General features: G+C 35.2%; 1 protein-coding gene and 1 long non-coding RNA gene across 2 annotated transcripts in view; both read right to left on the reverse strand.

Annotated features, from left to right (window-relative positions):
• LOC141546843 (uncharacterized) overlaps positions 1 to 1,561 on the reverse strand; it is a 193,709-nt gene extending 192,148 nt beyond the window's left edge. The window contains exon 1 of the long non-coding RNA XR_012483435.1: positions 1,383 to 1,561. This is a non-coding gene — a long non-coding RNA (uncharacterized LOC141546843). The remainder of the gene's footprint in view (positions 1 to 1,382) is intronic.
• Positions 1,562 to 4,269: 2,708 nt separating this feature from the next.
• ADAD1 (adenosine deaminase domain containing 1) overlaps positions 4,270 to 14,255 on the reverse strand; it is a 51,505-nt gene continuing 41,519 nt past the window's right edge. The window contains exon 12 of the mRNA XM_074273794.1: positions 4,270 to 4,460. Coding sequence (XP_074129895.1) covers positions 4,347 to 4,460 — 114 coding nt within the window. The 3' untranslated portion in view covers positions 4,270 to 4,346. The remainder of the gene's footprint in view (positions 4,461 to 14,255) is intronic.

The raw sequence follows: 14,255 nt of genomic DNA on the forward strand, positions 1-14,255 counted from the left end.
TTTAAAATTTAAATTTTAAAAAAGGAGCACATTCACTTGAAAAGACAATTCAAGGGATGTCTTTGGGAAATATACATGAAATCAGGTAGTCTGATAACTACTGGATAAAATTCAAAATCTTTATCTCAGGATGAAGTACATATTTGAGTTTTACATGGAAGAGATTTAAGTCACAAATAAGGTTATGTACTTTTTGATTCTGACAGTAGTGCCATAATAGAATATAAATAATTTAAAACATAACAACCCTAACTCAATTTTTTGAATTGAATTTGATTTAGGTAACAAATTTAGTACTGGAAGAAGCTCTCTAGATCAAGTCCAAACTCTTCATGTTATAGATGAGGAAAGTAAGGCAAACAGGATAAATGACTTTCCCAGAGAGACACAGCTAGGAAGTGTCAAAGGCAGTATTTGAACTTAGGTCTTCTTGACTCCAAGCTGATCATGGAGATGCTAGATAATGAAATCTATTTCCATACTTGTCTACTGTAAAAGCAAAATAAAATAACATTTCAATTCTGTTGGGTTAAAATTTACCGTGCTGTTAGACATAGATTTTTTTTCAAAAACCACCAAATAATAGAGGTCAAAAATGGTTCTTTATGTTTTAGAATGCTGGATTCGTTTTCAAAGTATGCTTGTTGGTACCCTTACAATGCCACATTATCATGACTATGATAAGCCTTGATTGTGACTTGACAAAATAGCTATATACCTTAACATTCCCCCAGCTCCAAACCATGCTTCTGTTGCAACTGATATTAGCTTATGTAGTTATTTGTATATAAACACTTGATAGTTTGCATTTTTAGATCAAACTAAAAAGCTTCATTCTTAAAATCCAATCTAATTTATATTATTTGTTTTGTTGATGCCTTTGGAAGTGGGGGGAGGTCAATTATACTCAGGATACAAAAATGATATAACTATAATCCCAAAGGATAGAAGATGCTATGCAGAGTATAATGTACCATTATCCAACACAAATCTTAGGTCAGAGTTACATATACTTAGAAATGTTCAAATTTTACTTTGAGACACTTCAAACTGTAATCATGAACACTTGTAATAATATTGAAAAAATTTTCCTATGGATGTTCATTTTTTAAAGTCATTATTAAAATATTATGGAAAAGCTCCTCATGGATGCTACTTAAAAGTTTTGAATGCATTTATCCACATAAATTCACATTTAATATGCCTCCATAAAATAGCAATTTCATTGCATTTCAGCCAAAATTTAAGATGAAAAAAAAATGCTAGCAAATAAAGAGTGATATAATCAAATTAGAATTCTCTTTTAAATTTAGACAAATTAAAATTATTATTTTGGGAAAAATATTCATTAAACTATGTAAGTTTTAAATGGTGACACCAACCTTGGGAACAGGAAACATTTTCTGCCTTTTTATAGTCTCTGTCCATGGAAAGAGATCTCCAACCTTGGAAAAACAAGTTAGGTAAACCTTAAAAGATGATTTGGTTGCAGCATAATTAATGAAAAACACATTTTTCAGGCAAGAAAATATCTAAATGATCAGGCTATCATTGTTATGCCTGCTATAACTATTAAGCTAAGCAGAGTAAGATTAAAGCTGATACTTCACAGGATGCCATTTGGATCAAAAGGTCTAGAAAGGAAATTCACATATTTCCTGTTTACCCAACAATAGTCTGTCATATCTTAAATCAAACCATAATTACTTTTATCTAGATTCATCTATTTCAGTTCGTTCTCAAAGAATCAAACTTGTTGTTGAAAGCCTAGCAATATTTTCCCTTCCTATTCAGTGAAAATTGAAGCTGACTAATGTGTGTATTTTCAGTATCTATGAACATTTCTGGATTCTACATTTATAGGCACAGAGAAGCAAACACACATGCACACACATTACATTAGAGAAACATGGGAAAAAATGTCTAATAAGACTTCTACAACTGTTTATTTAAGAAATTGACCTTACCTAAAACAAAATGCTTTTATTTCTTGCTGCATTTATTACTAATGCTATCCTTATTACAAAAATTCTCAGTTTCATTTGAGTAAACTCATATCTAAGTCACACATTTGCAAATTCCTGGCTGAATTTAACCATTATTTCAATTCTCTTACCTTGTTTCAGGGGCCAGGGAAGACATGATGTCACATAGGAGAACAACATGCTGTTAAATAGAGGGAAGGACTTATGAATCCTTCACAAATACACAATTCAAGAGAGTCCATGACAGAATGGAATGAAGAGTCATACACAGCCTTTCACATTCCATAGAATACTATAGTATTCATAGAAAAAAAAAAACAAAAAACAAAAAAATGCAGAAACAGTAGGAAAGGAAGCTCATGAGCACTGCTCATGAGCAGTGCTCTCACTTAGCCTTTCAAAAGATAAACTAAATGGAGAAGAGAGAGCAAGAATTTCTCTAATACAAGGAAAAATGTAACGTAACAGGAAGTTGGAAGCTGAAGAGAAAAGAGATATAAACAGGAATTTTGTCTCAGGAAGGAAGAAAACATCAGATCAGAGAAATAAAGAATAAGGATTGTTTGATGTTAAGAAATTGGGTGAGGACTAGAAAAGTGTAATAATAATCCCAAAGCATTATCACTCAACAGAAAGAAACGGCTCTGGAAAAATGGCATATCTATCATATCAGAAGAATCTTTTTGTCTACTCTATCACGTTTACCTAAATAACCCTTTACCACATGCTTCTATACCAAGAAGTTTGTGTGAGGTGACAGAGAGAGGGGAATGATAAAGCAAATTCCCCATAAAGCATAGTCATAACAAGAGGAACAAGAGGATGATGGATACTATGGAGCTAAAAAGCAAACTGATAAAGGTTTAATATGATGAAAGTGACAGTCTTCCATAAGGTATGGACAGGCCTTGACTTCAGGGTAAAAAAACTTCCAAAATCAGCTTATCTAACACATGCACATCACATGTTAGATAAACCAAATTTAAAGGCTTCACAGAAGGTACTTCACTATCCTGAAGTCAGGATCTGTAGCTTGTGTGATGACAGGGAAGGCATCAAGAGATTAAGGAGGAGTGTGCTTTGGGCTGCAATGAAACTTGTCAGAAAGACCTAAATCTAGCTACAAATTTGGCCCAGGGCAAATCCTTTAACCACTAGCTGACATACATACATACGTAATAAAAGGTATAGAATGACCTCATATACATAAGGTCCAGGTATGTGTGCATGTGTGCTTGCACTTCTATGGACATACATATCTATTTAGTCTACCTATGGAGATCTTCTAATTAGATTTCCTGCAGGCACCTCAAAACAACCTGCCTGAAAGAGAATCTAAACTTAACTCATTTTTGTCAAGAACATGCCCATGATATAGGAACTCATTGGTTGGACAGTTAGACACATGCATAAGAAAGTGTGAAGAACTCCTCCCAAAGTCTCCATTCAACAAGGGCTTCCAGGCCAATAGCATCCACCTCCCACCTGCCCTCCTCTAGACTGGGCTCTATCATCCCCTTCTCCCCTGATTCTTTTTCTTTTTAATCTCCTTAGGGTCAGGAACTGTCATTCTGGCACACAGAAAGCACTTAATATGTTTATTGACTAACTTCACAATTTGGCCCCAACCTACTTTCCAAGCATACTGAACATCATTCCTTCACATTTCTTTCAGTTAACTCACTCATTCTATCTGTGCCATCCCTGGAATCCCTTCTTTGCTTACCTGACCTTAGAACCCCCATATACATCTTCAAAATTCAGATCATGAGGCATCTTCTACATGAGCCCTTTCCAGATTGCCCAAAGTGTTAGTGCCTTCCTACTTCCAAATTCTGTTTGTATTTATCATATGATTTTTGTTACTACATTCTAGGGCCTAGCACATACCACAAATGGATTGATTGAACAATTTGTATACAATTTTTCTTTAAATTCCTGTTTTGTGGGGCTTTTTTAATAAAAGCATATTGGAAAACCAGTATATTGCAATAATGCACAATTATGGAGAAGAAATTGCATAAATGGTTAGAAGTAAAAAGATGCCAAGGACAAGAATTCTTTTTTAGGCTGCAAGAGGGTGATGATTTTAAAATGATTGCAAAAAAATAAATGCAGGAAGTCTACATTTTGAGTAAAGTATTTGCTTTACTTAAAAAAAAAAAAAACAACTAATGGTTCAATGTAAATTGACATGAATTTTTACAAATTTTCAGCATTTGCTGGACATTGCTGTTGTAAGACACTGATTTGAAAGCTGAACACTACTGATATCTTTTCCTTCTTTTTTTTTTTTTAAACATTTTTACTCGTCAAAACACACCAAAAAAAAATACAAGTGTTTATACATGACACAGATGGTCACATGCTGAACTGTTCAATACAGGAAGACTTCATGATCCAGGACCCATAGCCATGCTGCTGTAAGTACGACTTCAACAAGGTTTTAGCTTCTTGATAGGATCCAGACATGCACTAAGGAAAGAAAAACATGCCATATTAGAGGGTAATCAAACAGAAAAAGGGATGATCCAGTTGGTAAATGGAAATTTCAGGAATATTCTGAGAACATATTAAGATCTTTAAATAAACAAGATAAGCCTAACTACTTCTTTAACTGAAGGGGAAGATGAGAATATTCTTGGAAAATTCTATTTCCATTAAATTTTTTTTTTATTTTTAAAAATTTTCTGAGCACACTCATGCTCAAAAATTTCTGTAGTCCCAAATATAAATATACATTCCAAAATTACTCTTAACTGGTTTTTAATCTAGTAAAGACTACTTTCAGAAAATGAATCATTCCTCTTTGGGGACTTAGGCCCAATTCCTTCTAAGATCCATGTGACTGTTGGGTCACCAGCCACAGTTCATTTCCTTAGGCTTCCCCTAGGGCTGCCATCAGCAGATTCATCTTTCCTTCATGTTACAAAGTGACTAGGCAGACCCTGTGGGAATTTTCACTAAGTCCCACCCTCACCCTCTTTTTGTCCTAAGAGATCACAGGCGTGCTATGGGTGAGATGGAAGAATCCTGAGATTAAAAAGAGAGAGCAGAGCTCAAATTCTCCAGTGCTCTATGATTGATATCCCTAAGATACTGCAACAATCTTTCTAGAATTCAAGTAAGTAGAAAATATTTTAAACATGTAATGACCGATGATTCTCACTTAAAAAAAAAAAAAAGATAAGGATAGAGTCTTAAAGAATATTCTCCCTAATAAGCCACTCAACAAAGAAATAATTGAATATAAAAATTCCTTTTTCTCACCTTTGGGGATTTTCTGCAATTATTTCTTGTAAAAATTAGAAAAGCAACTTAACTAACTTAACAGAGCTACAAAAGTATTAGGATTACCAACTCATAATACCAGAATATTTAGGAAGGAGGAACCTTAAAGCACTATTAACAATATATTAACATATCCACACTAAACTCAGAGAAGCAAAATTTCCCCACAAAACTGGGGAAGTTCCAACAAATTAACTAGATCTGAGACTTTGAACATGAGAACTTCTTTAGGCCTCAATTTTATCTTACAGATGAGAAAATTCAATGAGATAATCTTCACAGCTTCTTTCACCTCTAATCTTCAATGATTTTAAATGCACAGAAACCATATAAGCTTTGGTGACTCTTCTAATTTAAAGGATAATCACAAAAAGTTTTTAAAGATCTATTCATATTTTTAAAATGCTTTAGGTAGTTCAGAATCAAAATTTTAATCAAAAGAGGAAATGGGATAGAAAGAATTATATTGTGGAAAATTGATGTACTTTTGAGTTTCCTTTTAGTTAAATCAGTAGGACATTAGAATCAAGTCATTCAAGATCAAAAGAGAAACAATAAATTGGAAATCATTTTTACAATTAAGAATTCTGATAAAGGTCTCATTTTTAAAATATATAGAGAATTGACTCAAATTTATAAGAATTCAAGCCATTCTCCAATTAATAAATGATCAAAGGATATGGACAATTTTCAGATAAAGAAATTAAAACTTTCTAATCATATGATCACTATTGATCAGAGAAATGCAAATTAAGACAACTCTGAGATATTACTACATACCTCTCAGATGGGCTAAGATGGCAGGAAAAGACAAGGATGAATGTTGGAAGGGATGTGGGAAAACTAGGACACTGATGTCCTAGCTGGTGGAACTGTGAATGGATCTGGGCCATTCTGAAAATCAATTTGGAACTATGTTCAAAAAGTTATCAAACTGTGCATACCCTTTGACCCAGCAGTGTTTCTATTGGACTTATGTCCCAACAAGATCTTAAAGGCAGGAAAGGAACCCACATGTGCAAAAACATTTGTGGCAGTCCTTTTTGTAAAGGCAAGAAACTGGAAACTGAAAGGATGCCCATCAGTTGGAGAATGGCTGAATAAGCAATGGTATGTGAATGTTATGGAATATTATTTTTCTATAAGAAATGATCAGGAGGATGATTTCAGAGAGGCCTGGAGAGAGTTACACAAACTGATGCTGAGTGAAATGAGCAGAACCAGGAGATCATCGTACACGGCAACATCAATATTACAGGACAATCAATTGTGATAAACATGACTCTTTTCAACAATGAGATGATTAATGCCAGTTCCAATGATCTTTCAATGAAGAGAGCCATTTACTTCCAGGGAGAGGATTGTGGGAACTTAACGTGAATCACAATATAACATTCTCACTCTTTTTGTTCTTGTTAGCTTGCATTTTGTTTTCTTACTCACTTTCTTTTATTTATCTGATTTTTCTTGTGCAGCAAAAGAATTGTATAAATGTTTACATATATTGGATTTAACATATATTTTAACATGTTTAACATATACTGGATTGCTTGCCATCTAGGGGAGGGGATGGGGGGAAAGAGGAGAAAATCTGAAACATAAGGGTATGCAAGAGTCAATGTCAAATTATCCATGCATGTTTTGAAAATAAAAAGCTTTATTAAAAAAATAAGTAAAAAGGCAGAGTTCAAACCCCACCCCACCCCAAAAAAGAATCAAGTCATCACCTTCCAAAATGATTCCAGTGAGTGAAATAAACTACACGTCAGAGGAAATGAGTGATTATACTTACATTATCTAAATAAAAGTTAATTAACCAAGTCCAAATTTGATGCTGGAGTGTTAAGTAGCCTGAAAGATTTAAGGCTGAACAATTTTTATCTTAATATCTTAAATACATTTTCTTACTTTAAAAATATATCTAAAAAATGCCATCTGCATCCAGAGAGAGAGCTACAGAAGTTGAATGTGGATCAAAGCACAGTATTTTCACCTTTTTTTTTGTTTTTTTTCTTTCTCATGTTTTTTCCCTTTAGTCTGATTTTTCTTGCACAGAATGATAAATATGGAAATATGTTTAAAAGGACTGCACATATTTAACCTATATAAGTTTCTTGTTGTCTTGGGGAGGGGGGAGGTAAAGAAGGGAGGGAGAAAAATTTGAAACACAAAGTCCTACAAAAATGAATGCAGAAAACAATCTTTAAATGTATTTGGAAAAATAAAATACTACTAAGAAAAAAATAAAAAAGAAAAATACACATAACTCTTCCAAAAGATATTCATGACAAAGTCAAAATGCCATTCTCTTCCTTAAAAGTGAGAGATGAACCTCATTGTGTATACAGAATTGTAGTATATATACTTTTCAGCAGTACAGCATTGCAAAAATAAGGGTATAACTTCCCAAAGAGATTAATTTCAAAGACATCCAAATTCTCCTATTTTTTTGGCATCATCTGATATTGTAGAATATCCTATCTCCCTCCGCTAAATTCCATCTTTTTTCCTTGGTTTCAGAGATGCCATACTCTTGGTTCTTCCTCTTTCTCTCTAATATGTTTTCTGTCTCCTCATAATCTTCTCTATCCCCTTAATGTAGATATTGCCCTAGGGTTCTATATTCGATCTTCCACAAATCAATTCAAAAATTTATTTAAGTCGGGGCTGCTAAGTGGTGCAATGGATAGAGCACCAGTCCTGCCGTCAGGAGGATCAGAGTTCAAATCTGATCTCAGACACTAAACACTTCCTAGCTATGTGACCCTGGGCAAGTCACTTAACCCCAAGCTTTAGCAAAAGAAAAATAAATAAGTAAATGAAGATTTATTAAGTCCCAATTATGTGCCAGGCACCAGGGACACAAAAAAACATTTAAAAATGAAACTACCCTTCTCTACTTACATTCTAAATCTCTTCTTACACCATACTCTCTCCTTGAAGAGAACTTTGAACTCTGAAAGGACAGTAGTATGTGAGTAACTGTTGGGGGACCTCGAACTCAGCATAAAGCAATATGGAAGAGTGGATGGAGCACTGAGCTTAAAGTCAAGAAGTCCCGAATTCAAGTCCTGCCTCTGACATTTACTAGCTGAAGGACCATCGAACAACACTTAACCTTTGTCCCAGTTTCTTCATCTGTAAAATAAAAGGATTGAAAATGTCCTCGAAGATCCCTTCCAGTTATAAATCTATGATAAAACAGAGACCATTGTTTCCTCTAAAACCTGCTTCTTTTTCTTCTTTTTGGCTGGGTCATCACTATTTGCCTAATCTCTCAAATCTGGTAAATTTATATTCTCACTTGCTTCTTATTCAACTCACAGTATTTGTGACTTTCTAATGTTGGACTGTTTTTCTTCCTTCCTTTCTCTTTCCTCACTGCTACCATACTCACTTGGGCAGCACTTCTTTGTCCCCTATACCAAAAACTACAACAACTTCCTTAAAATAGAATATTTTTCTGTTCTGCCCACCCTTTCCTCTAGCTGCTTAAATATGATGACAGAATCATCCTTCCACACAGACCTGATTAAGTTACGCTTCTCCCTAATGCATACCAAGGAAAAGTTTTTGGCATTGGTAGGAGAGCACCCTATTTAAAGTCATAAAACCTAGGTCCGAATCTTAATTCTACTATTCAGGACCTGTGTTCATCTTGGGCAAAATCATTATAGAGTCCACAGATAAAATGAGGACTTAAGACTGGATTTCAATTCTAAAACAATGATCCTAAGATCCCTGCATAATCTGATAATGTCCTGTCTACCTCACTAGTCTTGTTCTCACACTCTCAGCATCCCCAATACCCAAAAGACATCTTGTGCCTTCCTGCTGCTGCCATTCCCTATGTTTGACATCTCAGATCTTACTCTTGTTTGCTCAATTTCTACCCTAATTTTATATTCAACTCCTATGCACCTCCTCTTTGAAGTCTTTTTTTTCCCTGCCCTAGCTCCAACCCATGCCCTACAGTAAAGTCAAGATCTCATCCTTGGGGGTCTAACCGAGCTGCACTCTTTGGCAAGACTACTTACTCCAAAATATCTAGGGCTTTGTACATATGCTCCCTCTACTGATGCAAATCATTCTCATTCACTCTCTTGTAGGCTATCTTTTCTATAAATCTTCCAGAGGCCACCCTCCTTTAAGGCCCCTTAGACTATCTAGCTACTAATTCTTATTCTTCTGGCCCACTTTCACGTGCAATCACACTCCCTGGATATCTGTTACACCACTTCTTGCCATCATTGGTAGCATTATTTAAAAAAAAAAAAAGACATGTTGTAGCCCACCTATGGCCACATTTCACATGTCCATTGCCCTTTTAGTCATCCATAAATCAAGTCAATCCAACAAGCAACTATTAAATACCTACAAGGTGCCAGGCATTGTGCTGCAAAAAAGCACCCCTGCAAAAGATTCTGTTCTCACTAAACTTACATCCCAAGGAGAAAAATGTATGGTCAAACATAAGGAAATGCAAAATATTTAAGAAGCAAGTTCATGGGCTACAATAACAACTGAAGAAAATCAGGACAGATCTACTAGAAGTAGTCCTTGGGTTGGGCCTGATGTAGGGGTTCTATGAAACACTGGAATGAAGGTAAAACATTCCAGATATGGCAGGGGGGAGAAGTTAGATAAAGACAAAGGCACAAGAAACGGATATGTTATCTATTGAAAACTCCAGAGATCCATTTGTGAGTCAAGTCAATGAGCATTTATGAAGTCTTATGAGCCAGTATTATGCTCAGAATTAGGAATGCAAAGACAGATAAACAAAATTTCCACCTACATCTAATGGGGAAAAAGTGGCATGTGAAAGGAAGATGAAAAAAAGAGAATATGGAGATTCTGGGAGGAATTAGCAAATCTGAAACAGAGGCAACAAGAGCAAAGGGTACTTTTGCCATGAGAAGTCTAGGAGTGAGGTAAACTTCCAACAGGAAGAGATTTCTATGGCACATAGAAATGTGGTAGAAAAAGTTCAGAAAGTTCAGAAGTTAGGAATTCAGCCTAAAGAGGGAAAGTAAAGGGGAAAAGTGTGAAATTAATCAGGAAAGACGTAGGAACCAGACTGTGAAAGATTTTAAATGCCAAAAGAACTTGTATTTTATCCTACAACCAATAGAGAGACACAGAAATTTCCTGAGCAGAAGAGGCTATGGGTATTTCCTTATTTTAGGAAAATCAATTAGCCATTTATGTAAAAGATGGACTGCCATGTTCCTGACACAGCAAGCACCTAATAAATTATTCCACTGATTGTCGTGGGAATTGTGATTACTGCAGAATTTTGCAACTACACAGGAAAATACCTGTATTAAAAATAAGAATTTTATGAGTATTCCAAGGGAATCATGATGAAAAAATGTTATCCAAATCTAGAGAGAAATGATGAACTAAGGATAGAATGAAGCATTTCTCCCATTTTTTCTTTCTACAATAAGATTAATGCAGAAATATGTTTAGCATGGCCTCATATGCAACTGAATGGATGAGGAAGGAGGAAAAAAGATAAGCTTTATGTAAGGATCATCTTGGGAACACTGCCAAATTCCCAAATGGGACAATTTGGCCTCTACTTCTATTAAATTCTGGGCCCACTTCTTTGCCCTCCTGTAATTTCTTCTCAATATAAATATACTGAGGGATGGTCTCAATAAACTATTATCTTGGCAAATCACACTAAATAAGCCCTTTTATTCAAGGTACTACTATAAAACTTTTCGTCTTTGATATAGTCTTCAGATACCAGTGAGGAGAAAAGCTCAACCATAATTTAAGATTTTCACCATTTGCACAGTATCATTGGTCTAATTAGACAGTTCTCTAATTAGCTACTGTCAGATCTACTGTACCTTGATCCTAATATAGCGATGTGTCATTTTTTTTTTTGCGATGTGTCATTTTAGACCTTTTCAAGCATAAAGAACAATACCCAATCAACAATAACCTTCATAGATAGTAGGAAAAAATATTTTAAGGACACTTAACTGTTACTTAACTGAAAAAACAATAAGAAAGAACATACCTCCTCTGTCCTCATGTTCCATGAGAACCAGAAGACTCTATGGATAGGATGTTTATTTTAAATCTTTTCAAATATAATTATTATTCTATCAGGTATTTTTGGTTGCATGGTACTTCAAAAGGAAGGATTAAATATGGAAGGAATGGAAGTTACTCAGGTTGTCTTCCTCTCTTCTTCTTTATTTCTAGTCTCATATGGAGAAATGACCCTTACTGATCAAGATAAACTCTTCTATACACATCCTTAATCCCATTCCATCCTGTCTTCTTGTCCATTTGGTTGCCCTTTTACCATTTACTCTTGCTAACCTTCAATCTCAACCTTTTTGCTGCTTTCTTGTTGGCAAACTTGTCTCCCTCTTCTTAAAAACCTCAACCTGATCTGAACATCTCCAATATTACATTATAGCTCTTTTTTCCTTTATAACTAAACTCCTTGAGAAAATCATCCATGCTCATCCTACCCTCTCACTCAATTATAAACTCTCAGTAATCTGGCTTCTGACATCATTGTTCAACTGAAACTATTCTCTGAAGTTATCAATAATCTCTTTAAGTGTCAAAGCTAACAACATTTTCTTAATCTTTGTCCTTTTCAACATCTATGTAACTTTTTATAATATCTTTTTCTCTTGGATATCTCTAGGTTTTCATGACTTTGCTCTTTGCTGATTCTTCTACCTAACCAACTATTCTTCCTAAGTCTATTTTACTGGATTCTCCATTAGTCTCTATTCTAGGTCCTCCTCCTCCACTACACTATCCATTTCCACAGGGATTGAATTGCAGATGATTCCCAGATTTACATACCCATCATTAGTCTCTTTCCTGTTCTCTAGGTGCACATCAGCAATTATTTGCTGTATTTTTACAGCTGTCAGACCTATCTACAGATATCTGAAACTCACTATGTCTAAAACAAAACTTTTCAAAAACTTCCCCTCTTTCAAAGTCCCCATTACTATTGATGACAATATTATCTTCTCAGACACCAAAGCTCACAATCTCACGGTTATTCTCAAATCTTACTTGCATTCACCCCACATATCCCATCTGTCGCCAAGTCTTATCATTCATAAGCATCACTCTCTCCACTCATATAATCATCACCCCAGTAGAGAACACCTCATCAACTCATGCCTGGACTGTTGCAATAGGCAAGGTGGTCTTTCCAAGCTATCCTTCAAGGGGTAGCTAAAGGGATTTTCATAAAGTGAAACTCATATAATCCTAAACCCAGTGATTCTCTATTATCCCCTGAATTAAATATAACATTTTCTGACTTCTAAAGCCCTACAATTCCTGTTTTTTTCTTAGCTTTCCAATTTTTGATACTTTACTTCCCTCAACACACTCTTCTACCTAGCAACATTGGCCTTCTAGCCATTTCTTGTACATGACGTTCCATCCCTACACACACTAGACCTTTTCACTAGTAATACCCTATACTTGGGATGCTCTCCCACATCATTTCTTCCTCCTGGATTTTCAGGATTCCTTTAAGACCCAGCTCAAACCCCTTTCTACAAAAGGTCTTTCCCAATTCCTTCACCCTGCTTATGTCTCATATGTCAGGACTCCTCTGTTAGAATATTAGTTCATCCCAGGTTTAACATATAGTATTTAAGAAACATGTGCTGATCACTAGATATTAATCAACATGTGCCTGTTTTCTCTTCTCATATTCAAAATGTCCTCATTATAAGAGTAGGTAATTCTCAAGATTTTGGAATGGGTCTGTCTTTTGATGGCAAAAGCACCTGTGATGTCTTCCCTAAGCTAGATCATATAAAACAATTTTAAATAGAAAGCCTAGGTTGGCTTGGTTTCCTGGAGCTGGCCTTCCCAACTTTACCTCTCTACTTGTTTTTCATGGTACCTGGGTTCACTGAAGCATTATGAATCCAGCTGTGGGAGTTCTACTCTTCTGTGTAGATTTTTCACACATCAGCTGCAATCCCTCCAGTTTCAGTTGTGAATGGTCTTGGAAAAAGGTGTCTTGGGTGAACTTAATTTCTTTATTGTTTATATTTTGGAAAGTCAAATTATTAACCTTTCTCCACAATCTTTTTTTTCCTGAGGCAATTGGGGTTAAGTGGCTTGCCCAGAGTCACAAAGCTAAGAAGTGTTAAGTGTCTGAGGCCAGATTTGAACTCGGGTTCTCCAGAATTCAGGGCTGGTGCTCTTCCTTAATCTTTTACACAGCAATGTTGCATTGTAAGTCAGGTTTGTCCTGGGTTGCCATATTTGCTCTTGGTAAGATCAAATACTTGATGGCTGGGGGTTCTTCTGAGATCTTTTAGCTTCATCACTGAGAGGAATACTTTATAGCAAAAATTCAATTTTGTAGGAAGTAGTCTTAACTTGGGTCAAAAGTTTAACTTTTTTCTCACTTTTTAACATCAATAACATTGCTGAATAGGTATTTTGAAGCTCGAGTAAAATGTGCATAGTGTTTTTTTTATCTTCATCTCTTCTTCTGATCTAATATTGGCATTCACAGTGGCAGTTGTTTGTCTGTTAAAATACATACAAAATACTAATATATGATGTTCTTTGTTCACCATGTCCAGTATGGTGAACTATCTTTTGGAGAAAGTATTGATGATGCCTAATGTCATGGCTTCTGAATAATCTAAAAACTGATCTCTTTCATTTCTTAAAACCAAACTATACTGGTTAATATACTTTTCATTTTCCTCCTTCCTTCTGTCACCTAAGTCAAGGAGTACCAAAGTCTATACTGACTTGGCTTGAAGCATCCTATTAAAGTTCTTCATTTTGGTTTCCCTTCTACTTCATTCTTTGCAACAGATGTTTATACACAAGCATAGTTATTTTCATGGTGATTTTTTATTTTTGTTCAGCCTGAAGATTCAAGGATAACTAAAAATCCCAAATGTTCTTGTTGCCTTTGGACATATGATCAAAACAATTTCTCGA

The sequence above is a fragment of the Sminthopsis crassicaudata genome, chromosome 6 (assembly GCF_048593235.1).
Source record: "Sminthopsis crassicaudata isolate SCR6 chromosome 6, ASM4859323v1, whole genome shotgun sequence".
Classification (NCBI taxonomy): domain Eukaryota; kingdom Metazoa; phylum Chordata; class Mammalia; order Dasyuromorphia; family Dasyuridae; genus Sminthopsis; species Sminthopsis crassicaudata.